Consider the following 21,528-nt stretch of genomic DNA (forward strand, 5'->3'; position numbering starts at 1 on the left):
AAGTACAGACTGGCACAGCAACATTAGGGTTGTGACAGAGGGAAGCATGGCTGCAGGGAGGGGGTACACAGAGGGTGTCCATGACCCAGTCCGAAGAGTCAGGAAAGAGCTCTCTGAGGAGGGAGCATCTGAGCCAGATGTCGAGGGCTGAGCGGAAACTTGGCAAGCAGAAGTGGGGAACACTTTAGTGCAACCCAGGAATGCTCCATACATATCCAGCTGGGCCAGCCTTGTGCTGGGATCTGCCCTGGGCAGACAGGCAGGGGGCCGGAGCAGAGGACACATGGCCTTGCATGTGTGAAAGCCGAGAAAATGGGAGCTGTGCCTCAGCCAGCCTCCAGACAAGGGCAAGAGCTGGCCAGATGCTCCAGGCAGTGGGAGGCCAATGGAGGGAGTAATCAGGGGAAGTTTCTTAGAAGAGGCAGGGGGCCAAGTGCAGTGGCTCATGCCTGTAATCTAAGCAATTTGGGAGGCCGAGGAAGGAGGAATGCTTGAGCCCTGGAGTTTGAGACCAGCCTGGGCAACACAGTAAGACCCTGTTTCCACCAAAAAAAAATTTAAAATAGCCTGGTGTGGTGGTGTCTGACTGTAGTACTAACTACTCAGGAGGCTGAGGTGCTGAGTTCAAAGTTACAGTGAGGATCACACCAGTGCATTCCAGCCTGAGCGACAGATGGAGACCCTGTCTCTAAAAAAATTAAAATAAATCGGGAGTGGTGGCTCATGTCTGTAATCCCAGTACTTTGGGAGGCTAAGGCAGGTGGATCACTTGAGGTCAGGAGTTTGAGAACAGCCTGGCCAACACAGTGAAACCCTGTCTCTACCGAAAATATAAAAATTAGCTGGGCGTGGTGGCTGGTGCCTGTAATCCCAGCTACTTGGGAGGCTGAGGCAAGAGAATCGCTTGAACCTGGGAGGCAGAGGTTGCCATGAACCGAGATTGCATCACTGCATTCCAGCCTGGGCGATGGAGTGAGACCCTGTCTCAAAAACAAACAAACAAAAAAAAAAAAACAAGAAAAAAAAAAAAGAAAAGAAGGGATCAGCTTGAGCCAGGAGGAATTCAAGAAGCAGAGAGTGAAGCAGCTCTGGAGCTACTCCCAGTAGAAGGCATGGGGTGATGTGTACAAAACCCAGAGTTAGAAATGAGCTGAGGGGCCGGGCGTGGTAGCTCATACCTGTAATCCCAGCAGTTTGGGAGGCCAAGGCAGGCAGATCACTTGAGGTCAGGAGTTTGAGACCAGCCTGGCCAACATGGCAAAACCTCATCTTTACTTAAAAATACAAAAATTAGCTGGGCGTAGTGGCAGGCGCCTATAGTCCCAGCTACACCAGAGGCTGAGGCACAGGAGTCACTTGAACCTGGGAGGTGGAGGTTGTGGTGAACTGAGATTGCACCACTGCACTCCAGTCTGGATAACAAAGCAAGACTCTGTCTCAGAAAAGAAAAGAAAAGAAAAGAAAAGAAAAGAAAAGAAAAGAAAAGAAAAGAAAAGAAAAAATTGCCTGTAAAGCAACAGTGAGTTTCAATTAAATGGGGGATAGGTGGGGTGGGGTGGGACCTGGGTGTGTGGAAGGGGGTGGCCAGGAAAACAGCTGGGTAGAGCCAGAGCATTCAAGGCTAGGATGAGCCCCAGATCCACCTCTCCTTCATCCACCTCTTCAAGTGTGGCTCTTTCAACCTTAGGGTATCCTCTGTACCTGGGGTACCTCCACCAGGCCCCTAAGTGAGGGGAAACAGTTGTTCAACATTGCTTCACTCTAAATGGAGGAGTCAGCAGCTTGAGAGCCTCAGGGCTACCAGGAGGCTTCTACATGGAGGTCCCACCACTGGAAGTCTACTGATCGGTCTCATGACAGACTGTTCCTGCCATGTTCCACTCCTGCCCTCTCAGGCCCATCGTTCTGACCTGTGGGTACCCGGAGAGCTGCCTTGAGGCCATCTCATAAGGAGGCATGTCAAACACAGATCCAAGCCTTAAAAAGCCTTGGAAAGGCATCTTTACGGAAGGTCCCTGGAGGAAGCAGCAAAGGGGAATGGTAGCACACAAGACCCCCCACCCAGCCAGGCGCGGTGGCTCATATCTGTAATCATAACACTTTGGGAGACCAAGGCAGGTGAATCATGAAGTCAGGAGATCGAGACCATCCTGTCCAACATGGTGAAACCCCATCTCTACTAAAAATACAAAAATTAGCTGGGCGTGGTGGCGGGTGCCTGTAGTCCCAGCTACTTGGGAGGCTGAGGCAGGAGAATTGCTAGAACCCAGGAGGCGGAGACTGCAGTGAGCCAAGATTGCACTACTGTACTCCAGCCTGGGGACAGAGTGAGACTCCATCTCAAAAAAAAAAAAGACCCCACACCCTCCACCAAATCCTCTTCCCCTCTGAGAACCACCCCTCAGCTACTCCTTTGCAGCTCCTCATTCTCTGCCATTCTTTCTCATTTCTCCTCCCCATCACTTCTCCTCCAGTCCTTGTGCCCTCCTCCCAGATCCGTTTTTCTTATGTAGGACAATCTAGCCTGCCCTTGGCTGCTGGTGCACCACGCAGAACCTGTAAGCCAAGAACTACCCCGGGCTAACAGTCTTCCTTTTAGAAGGCAGAGCAGGGACTGTTATTATACAAGGACTGTATAACTTATGCAATATTTTTATTTTAGCCCTGCCTAGTCCCCAAGGCTGCTGGGCAATGGGGTCATTCAGAGAGGGGCATTGGAGGAGTTAAACACCATGGCAATTGGTGTTGCAGCTGGCTGAAGAAGTGGGAAAACCAGCTCCAACCCACCATGGGAGGCCATTCAAAGTGTCCTTGCTGGAGAGGCAGACCATTTGGACAGAAGGAACTTTGACTTGTGACCACAGTGAGACCGATGTATGTTAGAAGACAGAGGCTGGTTTTTATTCCCTGTACGGTGCCCCACCGTGCCAAGCAGGACATATACGACCCACCTTGCATCTAGCTTCGAGTCTGAGACCAGTCTTCTCAACTGCCTGGGATGGGGGCTAGGGGAGAGTGAAAGCAAGGGCAGGGGACAGGGCCTCTGCTCATAGCCCACCTGAGCCCCTGTAGAGAGTCCCAGATGACTGTCCCAGCTGACCTCCGAGAGCTGTGACCCTTTGCTTACTCTTCCAGGAGTCGAAATTGTGACCCACAGGTAAATTCCAAGCTTCCCTTTGTGAGGCCGAATAGTATGGAAGGTGCAGACTCCAGAGCCAGACCATCCGGGTATATGTCCTGGCTCTACCATTTACTAGCTCTGTTATGCTGGGCAAGTCATTTATTTATTTATTTATTTTTTAGTTTTTTCTTTTTTCTTTTTTTTTTTTTTGAGACAGAGTCTTGCTCTGTCACCAGGCTGGAGTGCAGTTGTGCGATCTTGGCTCATTGAAACCTCCGCCTCCTGGGTTCAAGCGATTCCCCTGCCTCAGTCTCCCGAGTAGCTGGGACTACAGGCGTGTGCCACCACGCCTGACTAATTTTTTGTATTTTAGTAGAGATGGGGTTTCACCGTGTTGGCCAGGATGGTCTCTATCTTCTGACCTCGTGGTTTGCCAGCCTCGGCCTCCCAAAGTGCTGAGATTACAGGCATGAGCCACCACGCCCGGCCTATTTTTTATTTTTACTTTTTTGAGACGGAGTTGTGCTCTTGTTGTCCAGGCTGGAGTGCAATAGTGCAATCTCAGGTCACTGCAAAACTCCACTTCCTGAGTTCAAGCAATTCTCCTGCCTCAGCCTCCCGAGTAGCTGGGATTACAGCCACGTGCCACCATGCCCAGCTAATTTTTATATTTTAGTAGAGATGGGGTTTCACCATGTTGATCAGGATGGTCTCGAACTCCTGACCTCAGGTGATCTGCCTGCCTTGGCCTCCCAAAGTGCTGGGATTACAGGCGTGAGCCACCGCATCCGGCCTGGGCAAGTTATTTCACCTCTTTGTGTCTCATCTTCATTATTATTCCCATAACATTATTTATTTGGGTTCCACCCTGGGATGGTGCAGGCCAGGCAGTGACCTGGACAGAGGGTGGGGCCAGGGTCTAGGCTGGAGTGGGAGCTAGGAATCAACAAAGTCTAGGGACACTGGGAAGGCTACTTAGAAAAGATGCAGAGCCTGGGGAATGGTCAACCCCAAAGTGGCTTGAGCTCGAGTGGGTGGGTGGGTTTCATGAAAGAAAGAGTGGGAAGAGGGGAGGAGTTCTGGGAACTCCAAGATTAGGGAGCTGAGGAGAAGGAGCCAGAGATGTGGAGGGCAGGAGCCCAGGAGTCTCTGAATGATGGTGGTATGAGGGGAGAGTGGAGTTGGGTGAGTGAGAGGCTTGAGGGAAGGAAGTGGGGGTAGTAAGCAGAGAAGAGAAGAGGGAGGAAGATTCCAAGAAAGGCCAGGCCCAGGGATGGAGCTTCCAGGACAAAGTTGTTGCTGAGAGTTGGCTGGTGGCAGTTGGGGGCAGACAACCGGGGTGGGGTAGGGGTGGGGAGGTAGGAGCAAGGATTGGGAAGCTAGAAAGTCAGGAATCAGTGACTGTCTTGGGGAAATTTCCATTCCAAACGGGAAAAGCCCAGGAGCATCTGATCTGTCCTAGCAATGGACACAGCTGGCCTCTTCCTCCCTCATTCATTTGTTCAATGAATATTGACCCTGTGTTTCTGAGATAAGCTCAGGTCCCGGCTCTAATCTTGGGAAAGAATCCAAGGGGTTTGGGATGCAGACAAGGAAACAGTTCATCCAGCAAACAGTCCTTACTGGGCACCTCCTATATGCCAAGTATCACGCTGGGCCCTCATAGAGCTCCTAGTCTGATGGAGGAGACAGGTAATAATGAAACACATACATACCTGGATCATTACAGCTGGGGAGGAGAGTGCAGATCATAAAGAGGACCCATGCGAGGAGGGTATCACTAGGGAGATGATGAGCTCCTGGAATGGTCCATGGCCAAGAAATGCTAAATACCAGAGGGGCCCTGACCTAGCTGAGGGGCAGAAAAGGTTTCTAAGTGAGGCCCAGAACCTCCGAAGACCTCAGAAGGCATTAGCTCAGTGCAGAAGGGCTGCGACAGAGTCTGTGACTTTGACCAAGCACCTTCACTCCTCTGAGCCTCTGTTTCCTTACCTGTAAAATACTAGACCTTCCTAAGCCACCAGGGGTACCGAGGGATAGAAAAGTTAGAGCGGAAATTTCATAAAGTACTAAACATACTATAACCCAATAGAAAAATGAGCAAGAGGCACAAATAGGCACTTCATATAAAAGGAAACACAAGGGCAGGCACGGTGGCTCATGCCTGTAATCCTAGCACTTTGGGAGGCTGAGGCAGGCGGATCACAAGGTCAGGAGTTTGAGACCAGCCTGACCAACATGGTGAAACCTTGCCTTTACTAAAATATAAAAATTAGCTGGGCGTGGTGGCATGTGCCTGTAATCTCAGTTACTTGGGAGGCTGAGGCAGAAGAATTGCTTGAACCTGGGAGGCAGAGATTGCGATGAGCTAAGATCGCACTCCAGCTTGGGCAACAAGAGAGAAACTCTGTCTCAAAAAAAAAAAAAAAACAAGAAACACAGATGATTAAAAAACATAGAAGAGAAATTAGATCCCAGCTTGACAATGCCTCCTAATGTTGATCAATTGCCTGCCCTGTGCTCAAGCATTTCTGTCCATGTGTACCTGGAGTCATGCACAATGCTCAGCAAACACCTGGAAACACCAAAATGTGCATCAGCAAGACACTGGATCAATACACTGTGATATATTCACACATTGAAATAGTCCACATGGCCAGAATGGACTATAGAGGCATGCAACAGTATGGGTAAATCTTAGCAGTATAATATTAAGAAAAAAGAAGTCCCAACAAATTATGTAAAGCAAGTTGCCTTTTTTTTTTTTTTTTTTTTTTTTGAGACAGAGTCTTGCTCTGTTGCTCAGGCTGCAGTGCAGTGGTGTGGTCTTGGCTTACTGCAAACTCCGCCTCCTGGGTTCAAGCGATTCTCCTGCCTCAGCCTCCCAAGAAGCTGTGATTACAGGCATGCACCACCATACCCTGCTAATTTTTGTATTTTTAATAGAGACTGGGTTTTACCATGTTGGCCAGGCTGGTCTTGAACTCCTGGCCTCAAGCAATCCACCCACCTCAGCCTCCCAAAGTGCTGGGATTACAGGCGTGAGCCACCACGTCCAGCAGGATGCCCTTTTTATATAGTTAAGAACAACTAAAATGAAAATATATAGTTTGAAGGAATATGTAGATACAATAAAACCACATAAAAAGGAAAGCAAGAGAATGGTGAACACAGGATTTGAAATGATGATTTTCTACGTGGTGGGGCAGCAGGAGAATGGGGGCAGAAGAACTATGTAATGAGATGTGAATTATTTTAAAGGTCCTAGTTGTATTGTTTTGTTTTTTGGCAAAAGCCAGTTGAATAACTGATGAGAATGTAGTGTGATCTAAATATTATAAAGAATTTAATCCTGTGTGCTTATGGTCTAATTATATAGGAAAGGGGGGCAATCTCAGATAGTTTCTATTTGACTTTGCAATGGAGTCAGAAGAGTCAGATTTCCCCATAAGACAGCTCCCTCATGGAGCTTATTGCATCTTGTCCCCGCACTCATCCTTTCTCTCCCTCTTAAGTACAGTTGCTCCTTGATTTACGATAGGGTTACATCCCAATAAACCCACTGAAAATATCATAAGTCAAAAAGGCATGTAATACACCTAGCCTACCAAACATCAGAGCTTAGCCTAACCCACCTGAAACAGGCCCAGAACACTTCCATAGCCTAGAGTTGGGCAAAAATCATCTAACACAAAGCCTATTTTACAATAAAATGCTGAATATCTCATGTAATTTATTGAATATTTTACTGAAAGTGAAAAACAGAATGATTGTATGTGTGCTCAAAGTATGGATATACATAGCTTTTGCATCATTATAAAGTCAAAAGTCATTAAGTTGAAACATCATGGCTGGGCGCGGTGGCTCAAGCCTGTAATCCCAGCACTTTGGGAGGCCGAGACGGGCGGATCACGAGGTCAGGAGATCGAGACCATCCTGGCTAACACGGTGAAACCCCGTCTCTAATAAAAAATACAAAAAAAAAAAAACTAGCCGGGCGAGGTGGCGGGTGCCTGTAGTCCCAGCTACTCAGGAGGCTGAGGCAGGAGAATGGCGTGAACCCGGGAGGCGGAGCTTGCAGTGAGCCGAGATCTGGCCATTGCACTCCAGCCTGGGTGACACAGCAAGACTCCGTCTCAAAAAAAAAAAAAAAAAAAAAAAAAAAGAAACATCATGATCTGGGGACTATCTGTACCCGAAGCCCACCAAAGCCCATCATTGGCCATGACCTGTGACCTTCCCATCTTGATTTCTCCAAGGGATTCCATGGTCCTCACCTTGCTAGATCACCATCACTCACTGGGTAAATGGGCTATTGTTTTCATTACCCTTTCATAGGTGAGGAGCCTGGGGCCCAGAGGAAAGGGGGTGACCTGCAGAAGGTGAGCCAGCATAGGGTTTCTCTCTCCACTCTGGTGCCCAGTGCTCCCAGCCCCCTATCAGATGAATCATCTTGGGGCTAAAAATTGCTGTACATAATTACCCAGCACCATAAAAATTCCAGATCCCTTCTGTTCATGGAAGATAACTTTGTCTTATCCTGGATCATAAGGAGCTGGGGGTGGGAGGATTCATGAAGCCCTGGAAGCAATCAAGCCACTCTCAGATTGGGTGAGCTTTCTTTGGACAGAGACCCAGTCTAGATCCTTAAACACCCTGCCTCCCCACCAAGGGGATTCCTGAGCCAAAGGCCCAAGCCAGCTCACCTCAAGGCCAAGCCACAAGACTCTGGGAGCCCGTGACCTAAACCTCCACTCCTCTCTATCCACTTGCCCATCTGTGATATGGAATAAGGGTTTCTGTCCCAGAAGTGACAGGGAGGTGGAAAAGTACAAATTTCAGATGGTAGGAGTCATCATTATGGGGGGAGAGAGTGACTCCTGGGATGACTCCTGTCTCCCACCCCTCCCCAACTCACCCCACAGCACACACCAAAACTTGCCCCAAAGAGTAGAAAGAAAATACTAAAGATGGTGAGAGTCTGACGTCAAATGCCAGAGCCAGAGAGGGCACTTTTGGGGAACCTGACCCACTCCTCACTTTTCAGACACAGGCAAGTGCAGGGATTTACCCAAGGTCACAGAATAAGTCAGAACAGAGAGGCATAGGCCGGCAGGGCTCTCTTTTATCAATTTCCTAGAGAAAAGGGAGAGATTTACTCCTTGGCCGCCTCGAGGCAGAGCTGAGATGAGGTTGAGGTGAGGGACTCCCTGGATGCTGGTCTCAGAGAGGAAGTGCTTTCTTGCTACAGAGATATTCCACAACTCAAGAGGCTGCCCAGAGAGTGGAGAGTGACCTCTTCATCCTGTGGGGTATATGAGTAGCAAGTAGGTTCTGGGGTCCCAGCTGAGACCTCCCTCTCTCATTCGGTAGTCAGGCAATCCCTGGGTGTCTACCATCCTTTCCTATCTTCCTGCCTGACTCTCTTCTCTGAGCCCCATCTCCCAGCCTCGTCTGGCCCAGCTACAGTCTCCTTGGCTGGACCCAGTGGCAGTGGGGTTGGCTGGGTAATGCCGACTGCTGACCTAACTATGTGTCCCTGGGGCCTTGCTAGTGGGGGTTGGAGGGGACAGGGCAGTCTGATTAGGCCTGAAGAAGGCTGGGCAGCACTGGAGGGGCATGGGTCAGACCAGGTTATCCTCTGTTCCTGGGGAAAGCGAGGTCAGGCCCAAGGAGGAGAAGGAGGAGACTGGGGGCTCAAAGGAGCGAGAACCTCCTTCATCAGGATTTGGGGGTGCATCTCAGAGCTGGCTGGAGGAGCATGGTGTTTGAAGACCCTAAAATCTGAATTTTAGCAGGAGCTGCTATTTCCTGACTTGCATAGTGGTCAAAGTTACTTCTCCTTCACGGCCCACAGAGAAGGGGTAATAATATTTGTCCCCAAGGGTGGTTTGTGGATTTAAAAAAATAAGTTAAATAATATTGCCCATACATCATAGGTACTGGATACATTTTCATTCGTTCGCTCATTCGTTAGTTGGGCCGGGAGGATGAATGGGATCTAGAGGCAGGTGGGAATGGGGAAGGGGATGATGTCCCAATACCCAGAACAATGTGAGACTCAGACGGAAGCAGGGGCCGGAGGGGAGCTCAAGAGAGGGATCAGGGTGACGCCAGAGAAACAATCTACACTTTCCCTACCAGGAAGGTGGAGCAGCTGCGGATAAGAGTATAGGTTTGGCAGTGGGAAGTCGAGAGCGTTCCCGTCGAAGCTCCTTTTGTGTGTAAGGCCTAAGAAGGGGCAGTGCGCTTTGCGAAGGTCTGAAAAAGACTAAGGGGATTAGGTAACGACTGAAAGGAAGTGTTCCCAGCTCTCGGTTGGTGCTGCTTTATCCGTCTAGGACTCCATGCGTTGAGAAAATCAGGCCGCGAGAGGGCGCAAGAGCCGCGTACTCCGGAGCGAGAAGAAAAGGGGCTCGGGGATCCAGGAGAGTCCAGGAGAAGAGCCGCCAGACGGCTGGGGCAGGTGGGAGGCGTGAGAGCTGGAAAAGTAGGGGCGGTCGTGAAGGGTGGGGCCTCTGGATCAGCGCTGGGCTGGTTAGGGGTCTGTCGGAGCCGGACAGGCGGCTGGGAGGTGGGATGGGCGGGGCGTTTGGGAGCCAGATGGGGGGACAAGGGAGTGACTACAGCCGAATTCGCCTCAGAGGGCGGGCGGGGAGGGGGCGGGGAGGGGGCGGGGAGGGGGCGGGGAGGGGGCGGGGAGGGGGCGGGGAGGGGGCGGGGAGGGGGCGGGGAGGGGGCGGGGAGGGGGCGGGGAGGGGCGGGGAGGGGCGGGGAGGGGCGGGGGGCGGGCGGGGGCGGGCGGGGGCGGGCGGGGGGCGGGCGGGGGGCGGGGCGAGGCAGGGAGCGACGGGTCCTGTAGTCAGCCCGCGTTTCTCCGGGCTCCCCCTGGCGCCGAGTCCTACCCCTTTCCCGGCCTGGGGAGTGTGCGTCTGCGTGCACCTGAATGTCAGTGTGTACGAGTGTTTGTGAGTCCGAGGTTGCCATGTTGGAGCCCCTAGGCAGGACGTGTTTCCGCGCGGAAGCTGCTGGCCCGCGGTGGGCGCGACGCCCTGGCTGCGAGTCTGCGGAGCTGAGCACGCTCAGCGGTTGCGTGTGTCTCAGCGAGTCCCTAGGGGCAGCTCGGCCCGCTGGGCTCCCGAGGGACGTCTCTGGAGGGCCAGAGGGTCGCCTCAGTATGCAAGTCCTCCAACAGGCTTTTTCTTCTTCGGCTCCTCCCAGATTCCCTCCCACCACCCGGTTCCCAGGCTCGTTCACGCCCGGAGCCCACCCCCTCTTTTGGGCGCGAGGCCCCGCCCCCCGCCCCCTTTCCTCTGCCACAAAGTTTATTTGCAACAAAAGGGTGCCAGGAGCGAGCAGCCAAGTGGGAGGGAGTGGGAGCCGGAGCGGGAGAGCGAGGGGAGGCAGACAGGCCGTTGGGCAGGAGGGCGCAGGGTCGAGGAACTAAGCGCCGGGATCCCGCCCAGGTGGAGCCGCAGTGCCCCTGGTAGCTCCAGCCGCGGCGGGGGCTGGGCCTGTGGGTCGGCGGTGAGGCGAGAGGGGCCACCGGGGATGGAAACGTTGCGGCCGGTGGCCACAGAAACTTGAGCTGCGGCTGATAAACCTCTGCTCCGGTCTCTGCGCCCTCCTCCCACACCCCCACGCGCTGCTTTCGGAGCGGGCCGCTGCGCTCCTAAGGAGAGGGGGCGCAGGGGGGGTTGGCCACGGCTCTCGGAGGCCAGCCCCCCCGGAGTGAGTTCTGCCACCATGGCGGACGGGGCACCCCGGCCGCCGCTTTACCGCAGCGTCTCGTTCAAGCTGCTGGAGCGCTGGAGCGGCGGCCCCGGGCCGAGGGAGGAGGACACGGACACCCCCGGCTTGCGGCGCCGGGCCTCGTGCCGGCCGACCACGGCTGCCCCGGGCCAGCCCTCTCGGCGCGTGTCCAAGCTGGCGTCTGGGCCCCCAGCCGCCCCCGCGCAGCCGCGCCCGCTCCGCAGCCTCTCGCCGTCGGTGCGCCAACTCTCCCGGCGCTTCGACGCGCCGCGTCTGGACTACGGCTCCGCTGGGGCCCGGGACGGGGGCGTCTTCCCTGCGGCCGCGGAAGAAGCGGCCGAGGGCCCAGCGCGAGGGGCCTGGCCCAGCGTCACCGAGATGCGCAAGCTCTTCGGCGGTCCTGGCTCCAGGAGGCCCAGCGCGGACTCTGAATCTCCGGGAACGCCCAGCCCCGACGGTGCCGCGTGGGAGCCTCCGGCTCGGGAGTCGCGGCAGCCACCGACGCCACCCCCTCGGACATGCTTCCCCCTGGTGGGTCTGCGTTCGGCGCGGCCCCTGACCGGGCCGGGGGTCGAAGGGAGGCTGCGCCGGCAGCAGCAGCAGCAGCAGCAGCAACAGGAGCGGGCGCTGCGTCCAGCGGATGGTTTACATTCTTGGCATATCTTCTCCCAACCGCAGGCCGGGGCCCGGGCCTCCTGCTCCTCCTCCTCCTCCATCGCCTCCTCCTATCGTGTCAGCCGCAGCCGCGCTGCCAGCTCCAGCGAGGAGGAAGAGGAGGGCCCGCCGCAGCCGCCTGGAGCCCAGAGTCCGGCCTACCACGGCGGCCACTCCTCGGGCAGTGACGACGACCGAGACGGTGAGGGCGGCCACCGCTGGGGAGGGAGGCCCAGGCTCAGGCCTGGAAGCTCCCTATTGGATCAGGACTGCAGGCCTGACAGTGATGGGTTAAATCTAAGCAGCATGGACTCAGCAGGGGGAGCCAGGAGCCCTGAGCCCCCAGCATCTCCAAGAGCCCCTGGAGAAGAAGGACTCCGGGAGTGGGGTAGTGGCTCTCCGCCCTGCGTCCCAGGTCCCCAGGAGGGACTTCGGCCTATGTCTGACTCTGTGGGAGGAGCTCTCCGTGTGGCCAAGGTGAGCTTTCCCTCGTACCTGGCCAGCCCCGCAGGCTCCTGCGGTAGCAGCCGTTATTCCAGCACGGAGACTCTCAAGGACGACGACCTATGGTCTAGTAGGGGTTCTGGGGGCTGGGGCGTGTACCGTTCCCCTAGCTTTGGAGCTGGGGAAGGGCTCCTGCGGTCCCAGGCTCGAACCCGTGCCAAAGGACCTGGGGGCACCTCTAGGGCATTGAGGGATGGAGGATTTGAGCCGGAAAAGAGTCGGCAGCGGAAGTCCCTGTCAAATCCAGATATCGCCTCAGAAACCCTGACGCTTCTCAGTTTCCTGCGCTCAGACCTTTCAGAACTGAGGGTCCGAAAACCTGGTGGGAGCCCCGGGGACCGTGTAAGCAGCCCCCTAGATGGCAGAGACTCACCATCCGCAGGTGGCTCCATGGGGCAACTTGAACCCGTGTCCATCCCAGCCCCAGCATCACCTGGCACGCGCCCCACACTCAAGGACTTGACAGCCACTCTACGGAGAGCAAAGTCATTCACCTGCTCTGAGAAGCCCATGGCCCGCCGCCTGCCCCGCACCAGTGCTCTGAAGCCCAGCTCCTCCGAGCTACTGCTGGCAGGCCCTAGTGCCGAGGAGGATCCGCTGCCCCTCATCGTCCAGGACCAGTATGTGCAGGAGGCCCGCCAGGTTTTTGAGAAGATCCAGCGCATGGGTGCCCAGCAAGATGATGGAAGCGATGCCACCCCTGAAAGCCCTGACTGGGCTCGGGATGTGACCCGAGGGCAGCGGTCCCAGGAGGAGCTCTCAGGCCCTGAGTCCAGTCTGACAGATGAAGGCATTGGAGCAGACCCTGAGCCTCCTGTTGCAGTATTTTGTGGCCTGGGTACTACAGGGATGTGGCGACCCCTTTCCTCATCCTCAGCCCAGACGAACCACCGTAGTCCTGGGACTGAGGACAGTCTGGGTGGGTGGGCCCTGGTGTCCCCTGAGATCCCTTCCACACCAGGTGCCCTCCGCCGACGTCGCAAAGTCCCACCTTCAGGTTCTGGTGGGAGTGAATTGAGCAATGGGGAGGCAGGTGAGGCCTACAGGTCCCTGAGTGACCCAATTCCTCAGCGCCACCGGGCTGCCACCTCTGAAGAGCCCACTGGGTTCTCCGTGGACAGCAACCTCCTGGGCTCACTGAGCCCCAAGACAGGGCTTCCTGCCACCTCAGCCATGGATGAGGGCTTGACCAGTGGTCACAGTGACTGGTCTGTGGGCAGTGAAGAGAGCAAGGGATATCAGGAGGTTATTCAGAGCATAGTTCAGGGGCCTGGCACCCTGGGGCATGTAGTGGACGACAGGGTTGCTGGCAAAGCCCCCAAGAAGAAATCCCTGAGTGACCCCAGCCGCCGTGGGGAACTGGCTGGACCTGGATTCCAGGGCCCTGGAGGGGAGCCCATCCGAGAAGTTGAGCCCGTGCTGCCTCCATCCAGCAGCGAGCCCATCCTTGTGGAGCAGCGGGCAGAGCCAGAAGAGCCTGGTGCCGCCAGGAGCCGGGCACAGTCTGAAAGGGCCCTACCTGAGGCTCTGCCTCCCCCTGCCACTGCCCACCAAAACTTTCACCTTGACCCCAAGCTGGCTGACATTCTATCCCCGAGGCTAATCCGCCGAGGCTCCAAGAAGCGCCCAGCTCGGAGTAGTCACCAGGAGCTTGGGAGAGACGAGGGCAGTCAGGACCAGATTGGCGGCCTGTCTCGGGCCCGGCCCTCCTCCAAACACGTTCGCCATGCCAGTGTGCCCGCCACCTTTATGCCTATTGTGGTGCCTGAGCCACCAACTTCTGTCGGTCCCCCTGTGGCTGTGCCAGAGCCCATAGGCTTCCCTGCCCGAGCCCATCCCACGTTGCAGGCACCATCGCTCGAGGACGTCACCAAACAGTACATGCTGAACCTGCACTCCGGCGAGGTCCCTGCCCCAGTGCCAGTGGACATGCCCTGCTTGCCTCTGGCTGCACTGCCTTCTGCTGAGACCAAGCCCCCTGAGGCAGCTCGGCCTCCACATGAGCCTGCCCCTGCCAGCAAGTGCTGCAGCAAGCCACAGGTGGTGAGTCCTTTGTAGGGGCCTTCAGGATGGGGCCAACAGAGGGCGGTGGGCATCGACTTCAGTTGGAGCCTTTTGCATTGTATTCACTGGTCAGGTGCCCAGGTGCCAAGGGTGCTTTTCTGGTCCTGGACGTGCCCATGCAGTTTTAACAGTGTTAAGGACACAGGGCTCCTGTCTACTCGGGCCCTGTAGAAGCTTCCGTTTTCTGCTGGTGCTAATGGCAGAGGTGCTCATCTGCTTCAGGTGCTCTGGGTGGTAATTACAAAGGATTCTTATCTTGTCCTTTGGATGTTTCTCAGGGACTGGTTTTGGAAATCCCGGTGTGGTTCTTTGTTGGAGGGATGAGTGTGATGGCACCCAGAGCAGGCTCAGTCTTTTCTCTGAGGCTTGCTGCTGTGTTGGCCAGACCCTTGATAGGATGTTTGGCTCAGGGGCCACAGTTGACATCGGTTTGCCCTTCCTCATGTGGCTTTCCTGTGACAGGTCAGAATATAGATGTGTTCCTGGGCCTGGGAGAATTGGGAAGGTACAAGACTTGACTTTATGGAGGAGCAGAGGGGTCTCAGGGTTCTCACTGCAGTTCTGTTCTTGCTGTGTGACATTGGCCTTTCTCTGTGACTTAATCTCCCCAATCAGGAGAGGTGGGTGGACAAAGTAGTGCCTATGTTTCTATCCAGCTGGTACTGTGCAGATTTGGGGGAGCCTGCGGGTTTGAGTTGGGGACTCTTGGGGCCTGAGTTCTGCTAGAGCCTCCTCAGATGAAAAAAGCTTCTAGATGGGGGCTTCTAGGGGAAGTTAGAGGCAGGGAGGGGATTGCAGAGGCTGAGCAGCCAGGGCCCTTTAGAGAGGTCAGGAGTGGTTCTGGGCCCCATCTTCAGGGCTGCCTCTATGGGTCCGGGGCGTCGGTTCTTGTTTCCCCATCCTGTCTGCTTGCATCTTTTCCCCACTCTACCCCCTTCCTGGTGACTCTGAGATGCACCCCCTTTCTGCCAGACCCCCAGCCCGGGGGCTCACTCTCCCTGAGACCCCTCCTTCTACCTTCTGGCTTCAACTATCCCTGGAGTTTAGGCTGTGGATTCAGATGGGATCCAGATGGCATATGCCCTGGCATCTGGGTTGGGAGCTAGATTCCAGGCTCTGGATTCTGGGTTGAGCTCAAGGATGGCCAGCGGTTATTTCAACTATGGCCTGCACTCCCACTGCGCTCCCTGACTGTGTGAGAAGCCTGGAAACTATAAACCCTGGACTAATTCGGTCACTCTGGTTCCCAGCGCTCTCACGGCCCCTCTGAACTCCCTTTCTCTTTGTTTCTCTCTCCAGTTCTCCCTGGTCCTGCCTCTGGGGTTTCTCATGGAGGCTGCAGAGAGAGCAGGCAGGAAGTGAGGAGCGGGGAGTTTTGAACCTGTCCTTCCTTCTGAGTCCCAGCGAGGGCAGCTCTGGTGCCCCTGAACTCCAGTACCAGTTCTGAAGGTCGGAGAGGAGAGGAAGAGAGCAGGGCCAGTTCTTGTCAGGGGTCTTCTCCCCAGCCTCCTTTCCCATGTATCTTTTCTGGGATCCTTGAAGGTTCAAATGGGGGAGACGACAGGGGTAAACCAAGGGACTCAGGGAGACTGAAGGTGGCTGGGGGTTGCTCCTAAGAGGAGGCTTTGAGACCCAGAGAGGAGGTGGGAGTTTACAGAACTTCTCCTACCCCACCTCCCTTCACATTCTCCTCTACCCCCCGCACCCCCGCACCCCCGCACCCCTTTCTGGAGCTCTGAGGCAGGACAGATCTGCCATAACCTGGGCTTCTTCCTGCCATGAACAAAGGTCTCTGATCTCCAAGCCTTTGCCCACTCCAGGCCTCTCACTTTTCCAGGCCCAGCTTGATGTCCCCTTACGGGGAGGGAACTGGTGAGTCTGTCATTAGAAAAGCAGGGTTTGAGCCTTGCTCTTCTAATCCCTGTGTGGCCTAGGATCCATCATATCCCTGCTCTGTGCCTCACTTTCCCCTTCCGTAAAATGGGGGTGATGGCCTCTGCCTGGCAGGCTCTCTTGTGTGGTGAGTGGGTGGTGTGATCTTTCCCTCTCTGGTAGCAGGAAAGAAGAAAAATGGAGGCTGCACTGCCCAGCTGCTTCTCAGCCACCAGGCTTGGCTTCTGAACACAGGGCTGGGTCCTCGTGGGCCTCAGTATAACCTGGTAGACTGCAGTAGGCTCCAAAAAGATCCATCATCTTCCAATTTCCCACCCCCTCATAAGCCTGGAAGTTCTTTCATTTGCTAGCTTGAACCCCTCCTGCTGTCCCCTTCCTTCTGGCTCCGGGAAGATGGGGAGCAGCTGTCCACCCCCTCCTGGTGGCCTCTGTTGAGGAGACAATGTTCCCTTGTTTCAAGCCGGAGGCTCCAGTCATGCTCCCTGGGCCGTGGGTGGAGATGGCATGGTATGGACTCCAGAATAAGAAGAGATGAGAGGAGCTGTCATTCTTTGCTTCGGGCAGTCCCTGGGGACTAAGGGCCCCCTTCCCACCCCCCAGGCTGTGGGAAGTCCCTCACCCTCAGGTCCATATTCACGTTCTGTGTGGTGTTACCTCCATTGCCGGGAGGTGGGAGGCCTGGGACCAGGCCTGGCTCAGCCTTTTGACTCACTCAGACCTGGACAGAGTCATCTTTGGACCTCAGTTTTCCCATCTGTACAGTGGGAGGTTAGACTGCCTGGTCTGTGAGGCTCAGAAGGAGGGACTTAGCCTGCAGGGGGTGTCAAGTGAAATGGGAGGAGCCAGGGGTGTGGCTGGAGAGGAGAGAAAGGCAGCTGTCTGCAATAGGCGTATGAACCCAGGAGAACAGGGAGTAACGGATCGCTCATGGGTCATTTATTCCAGGAATGCCTGTCTATGTGCTGGGAGGTGAGGAGGCAGAGCTGTCTGGCCTCCCTGCCCCACCCCTCCCACACTCTTGTTACCTCCGCTGAGGCCCACCGTAGCCTGGTTGGTCAACACCTCTTCCTGTGAGGGAGGCTTCCCCCACTCCAGCCTCAAAGTGCAGTCTTGCAGTCCCACCTTCTGCCCTCAGGTCCCTGATACCCGTTTGACACATGCCACAACTGTAGCCCACAGCAGTGAATGTCTTGTCTCTCAGCAGCAGAGGCAGATGAACTCACAAAATTTTAACATACTGGAATAGTAGTAACAATAGCCAACATTTATCACGTGCTTACTATATGCCAGACACTGTCTGTTTCATTCTTCAACTCTGAAAGCTGTGGATATCTTACAGTGCAGACTTAGAGTCGAAGACTGTTGGATTCACCCTGGATCCTAGCATATCAGTGTCTTAGAGGTGAAGGGACCCAAGGAGATTGGCCTGCCATCTGAGTAGTGGAGACAAGTCAGCAGACAGTTGGGAGTGTCACCTCCACATCCCCAACAGCCTGAACACTTTCATAGTGGTTATTTAATTCACCAGAGCCCGTTGGGATGGGAAGAACTTTGAGACCCAGAAGGGGAGAATGCTAGGTCTAAGGTCACACAGCAAGGGCGGGCAGAGCCAGGCCCATGCACCAGAACCCTGGCCTTGTTCCTCTCCACTCAGACCCCCTCCCTACCCAGCCAGCTCCCTGCCTTGCTGATGAAGGTCTGGTAACTGCTCTTCCAGTCACCCTTCTCTCTCCCCTTTTGGCGGGGAACCCGCGGGGGTGGGAGTTCTCTCCTTCCCCTCCTTGGCTCTTTGTCTGATTTTTTCCATGGAAACTGGTTCTGGGGGGAAGGGAGGAGGTGATCAGGACACTCGAAATTCTGAGTGGTACCAAATATCTATAATTAAATGTCTTGTCACCCAGCAGGAGGGGGTGAGATGGGGGAGAACAGGCAGAAGGGCAGCCCCTTTCCCCTGTTTATTCCTCACATCTCCTCCTAACCCCTTCCTAAGGGCCCTGGGCTTTTGAGGGGAACGCTGCCCATTAATGAGTCCTCCCCAGCGAGGAAGGGTTGGGGGATGGACTAGAGTTGAGTCTGACATTTTCCAGCCCCACATTTCCGGGACCAGCTGGGTTTGGGAGGCGGAGAGGCTGCTGCTAATCCTGTCCCCAGCCCCCTCTCCCCGTGTAGGGACTTGCCCCTCCTGCTTCCCTCCCTCCCTCCCATCTATGATCTTTCAGGCTACACATTGCTGCCCTGCAGTAGGGTGGAGGCACCCCCAGGCTTCCTGGGAGCTGAGACACACAGAGAGTGTAGGATCTAGAAGCCAACACGAAGGGGCTTAGGATATTGAGGGACTAGCCTGGAAACTGGCCGAGGGACTTCCTAGAAGAGGCTCTGCTTGAGCTTGACCTTGAATACTGAGAGAGAGGGAGGGGCTTTATGAAGAGGGCACAGCATGAGCAGAGGCTAGGAGATGGAAAGGAATATGGCAGGTTGTGTGCAGTAAGAGTTTGTTTCAGAGACTTGGGTGGCCCTTGATAAGGTAATACATTCATCCATTGAACAAATACTGTCTGAGCAATGAGACATGTCAGGCCTTCTAGGCCTGGGAATACAGCAACAAACAAAACAAAGGCCTGCCCTTGTGGAGCTTCCAGACTAGGGAGGAGGCCTGTCTGTAAATGGAGACATTCTGTGTCAGGGAGTGGTAGGGGCTGGGAGAAAAATAAAGCAGGATAAGGGAGTAGAGAATGACAGGGTGGGGGTACTTTAGATCAAGAGATCAGGAATGCCTGTCTGAGGAGGTGACATTTGAGCAGAAGCCTGGAGGAAGTGAGGGAGCAGGTCAGGTGGCTGAGGCAAACAGCATTCTGGGCAGAGAGGAACAGCAGGTGCAAAGGCACTGAGGTGTTTGAGAAACAGTCAAGAGGACTGTGTGATGGAGCAGAGAAGTAGAAGATCAGAGGTGGGTTAGGGTGAGGAAGATCGTGTAGGCCAATAGGAGGACTTGAGCACGTACTCAAAGTGAGACGGGGCAGGCGCTGTTGGAAGGTTCTGAGTGGAATAGTGGCCTGGTCTGACTTATGCGTTCACGGGTCTGCTCTGGCTGCTCTGTGGGGGTAGATTGCAAGGGCCAGGTGGAGGCTGTGAGGCCAGTCAGAAGGCTACTGGAATAATCTGGACAAGAAATGACAGTGGCTGGGGCCCAGGCAGAGATGGTGGGGTGGTGGGTTTCTGTTGCAGCCCCAGGGGCTCCTCAAAGGCCTGGACCCTGATGTTCAAGGTGAACACAGAGCTACAACTTCTCACATGGCTGGGCAGTATGTGTGAGGGGTCACTTAGGGTGGGGAGGTGGAGTTCGACAAAGTCCCCAGGGTGGACTGGGCTTTGGGCTACACTGGCCACCCCCTGCAGACCCACATTGGCTTGGCTGAAAGGCTAGGAGAGTGGAGCCGCCACAGGGTCCCAGTGAGGCAGGTGACAGGGCCATATCCCACTGGTATCTCCTCTGCAGCCACCATGATACCCATTTAGCTCCAGCATGCATGTCTCCTGGGACAGGGAGCTCATGCCTCCCCCAGGCCCCCAAGATAGCCCCATCCCTCCCGTCTGATCCTCCAGCTAGGTGGGCATTGCCATGGCTCCAATAGTCCAATAAAGAAGCAGGCCCGGAGTGGGCAGGGTCTGCCCAAGGCCCCAAAGCTTGAGTATGGGATTTGGCTCCAGGTGTCCTGACTCCTAGACCATACATTGGTCCCACAGAGTTCCCACTAAGCAGAGTTGGCAGGGATGGTGGTGGCAGGGTGGGGGAAGGGGGAGCCAGTGTTTCCCAGAAAGGCTTGAAGCCTTGGTGTACTTACTGGGAAATGTGCCCAGGCAGCCTGGCGCCTTGCTGGCAGGCCCTGAAATGGGGGCCCTGGGTCCCCTGGGAAGCAGGAGCCTATTGGAACTGATGTCTCCCCATGGGAGTTGATTCCCCCCACAATGTCCTCCCTCTAATTCTCACCTCCCAGGGTCTCTGGGGCATTCTGGGGGTTGTGAGAGACAGACACAGAGGAAAACTATCAGGCTGCTGGGCTATGTGCAGTAAGTGAACCTCAGCCCATGAGATGCAGGGGTTTGGGGCCCCAACCAGAGTGGCTGAGCCCCCTGGAGGGACTTCCAGGACCCCAACTTCCAGTAGCTCTAGGGTTCACTAGGGACAGCCTGGTGTCTGCACTAGGAGTCAGGAGACCTGCGGTCCAGCTTTGCCCTACGACCTTCCTACTGTGAGGCCTTCAATAAGTTCTATCCCCTCTCAGAGCCACAGAGCCGTCCTTGCTCTCGGGCACTAGGATAAACCTCCTCCCAGGGCTGTTGGGAAAGGACCCAGTCCTGAGCAGGATCTCGGCTGCAGAATGAAGTGCTGGCAGGCAGGGACCCACCACCCCACTAGGCTGCTGAGAAGGCAGGTTCAGAGTGGTGCCGGGACTCAGGCCCGGGTCTGCCCTGCACCTGCTTTTCCCACCATCGGCTCCTGCTCTAGGATTCCCCCCACCCCCAGATAGGGTCTTTCTCCACACTTGTGGCAGACTTTGGTGCTCACTCTGGGGCCTGTCCAGAAGTGTGGTGTTGCAGTTGACGGGACAGTAAACCTTTATCTGAGCCGGCGTGGTGGCTCACCCCTGTCATTCTAGTACTTTGGGAGGCTGAGTGAGAGGATTGCTTGAGCCCCGGAGTTCAAGACCAGCCTGAGCAACACAGGGAGACCTTGTCTCTATTAAAAATAAAAAACAGGTGTGGTGGCACAGACCTGTGGTCCCAGCTACTCGAGAGGCTGAGGTGGGAGGATGGCTTGAGCCCAGGAGGTTGAGGCTGCAGTGAGCTGTGATTGCCCAACTGCACTCTAGCCTGAGCGACAGAGTGAGACCTGGTCTCAAAACAAAAAGCAAAAACCAGACAAACAAAACTTCCTCTGGTTTCTTTCCAGTGGAGCTTGGAGAAGTTGCCAGGCAGGAAGAGGTTGAGAGGGGAGTGCAGAGTGCACCTGAGGTGGGAAGACCTGTGCTGATTGCAGAGGTCTGGGTGGTATATTAGTGTCCTGTTGCTGCCGTAGCAAACTACACACATCTAGTGGTTGAAAACAACACAGATCTCCTGCTCTCCAGTCTGGAGGTCAGAAGTCTGAATGAAGGGTTTCACTAGGCTAAGATCCAGGTGCTGACAGGCCTGCCCACCTCTGGCGGCCCTGGAGAGATCAACGCCTTTGCCTTTACCAGCCTCTCCTGGCTGCCAGCACTCCTTGGCCTGTGGCCCCTTCCCCCATCTTCCCTAGCATCTTCAAATCTCTTGCTCACCCCATACCTCCTTCCTCCCTCTTTTTTTCTTTTTCTTTTTATTTGAGACAGAGTCTTGCTCTGTCGCCAGGCTGGAGTGCAGTGGCACGATCTCAGCCCACTGCAACTTCCGCCTCCCTGGTTCAGGCAATTCTCCAGCCTCAGCCTCCTGAGTAGCTGGGACTACAGGCACGCGTCACCATGCCCAGCTAATTTTTGTATTTTTAGTAGAGATGGGGTTTC

General features: G+C 55.2%; 1 protein-coding gene across 4 annotated transcripts in view; it reads left to right on the forward strand.

Moving 5' to 3' along the window:
- Positions 1–10,474: 10,474 nt before the first annotated feature.
- The window catches only part of ARHGEF17 (Rho guanine nucleotide exchange factor 17), a 61,163-nt gene continuing 50,109 nt past the window's right edge, over positions 10,475–21,528 (forward strand). For all 4 annotated transcript variants that reach the window (XM_005579032.5, XM_005579034.5, XM_045371339.3 and 1 more), the window contains exon 1: positions 10,475–14,074. In XM_005579032.5, coding sequence (XP_005579089.3) covers positions 10,868–14,074 — 3,207 coding nt within the window. In that variant the 5' untranslated portion in view covers positions 10,475–10,867. The remainder of the gene's footprint in view (positions 14,075–21,528) is intronic.

Source organism: Macaca fascicularis, chromosome 14 (assembly GCF_037993035.2).
Source record: "Macaca fascicularis isolate 582-1 chromosome 14, T2T-MFA8v1.1".
Classification (NCBI taxonomy): Eukaryota; Metazoa; Chordata; class Mammalia; order Primates; family Cercopithecidae; genus Macaca; species Macaca fascicularis.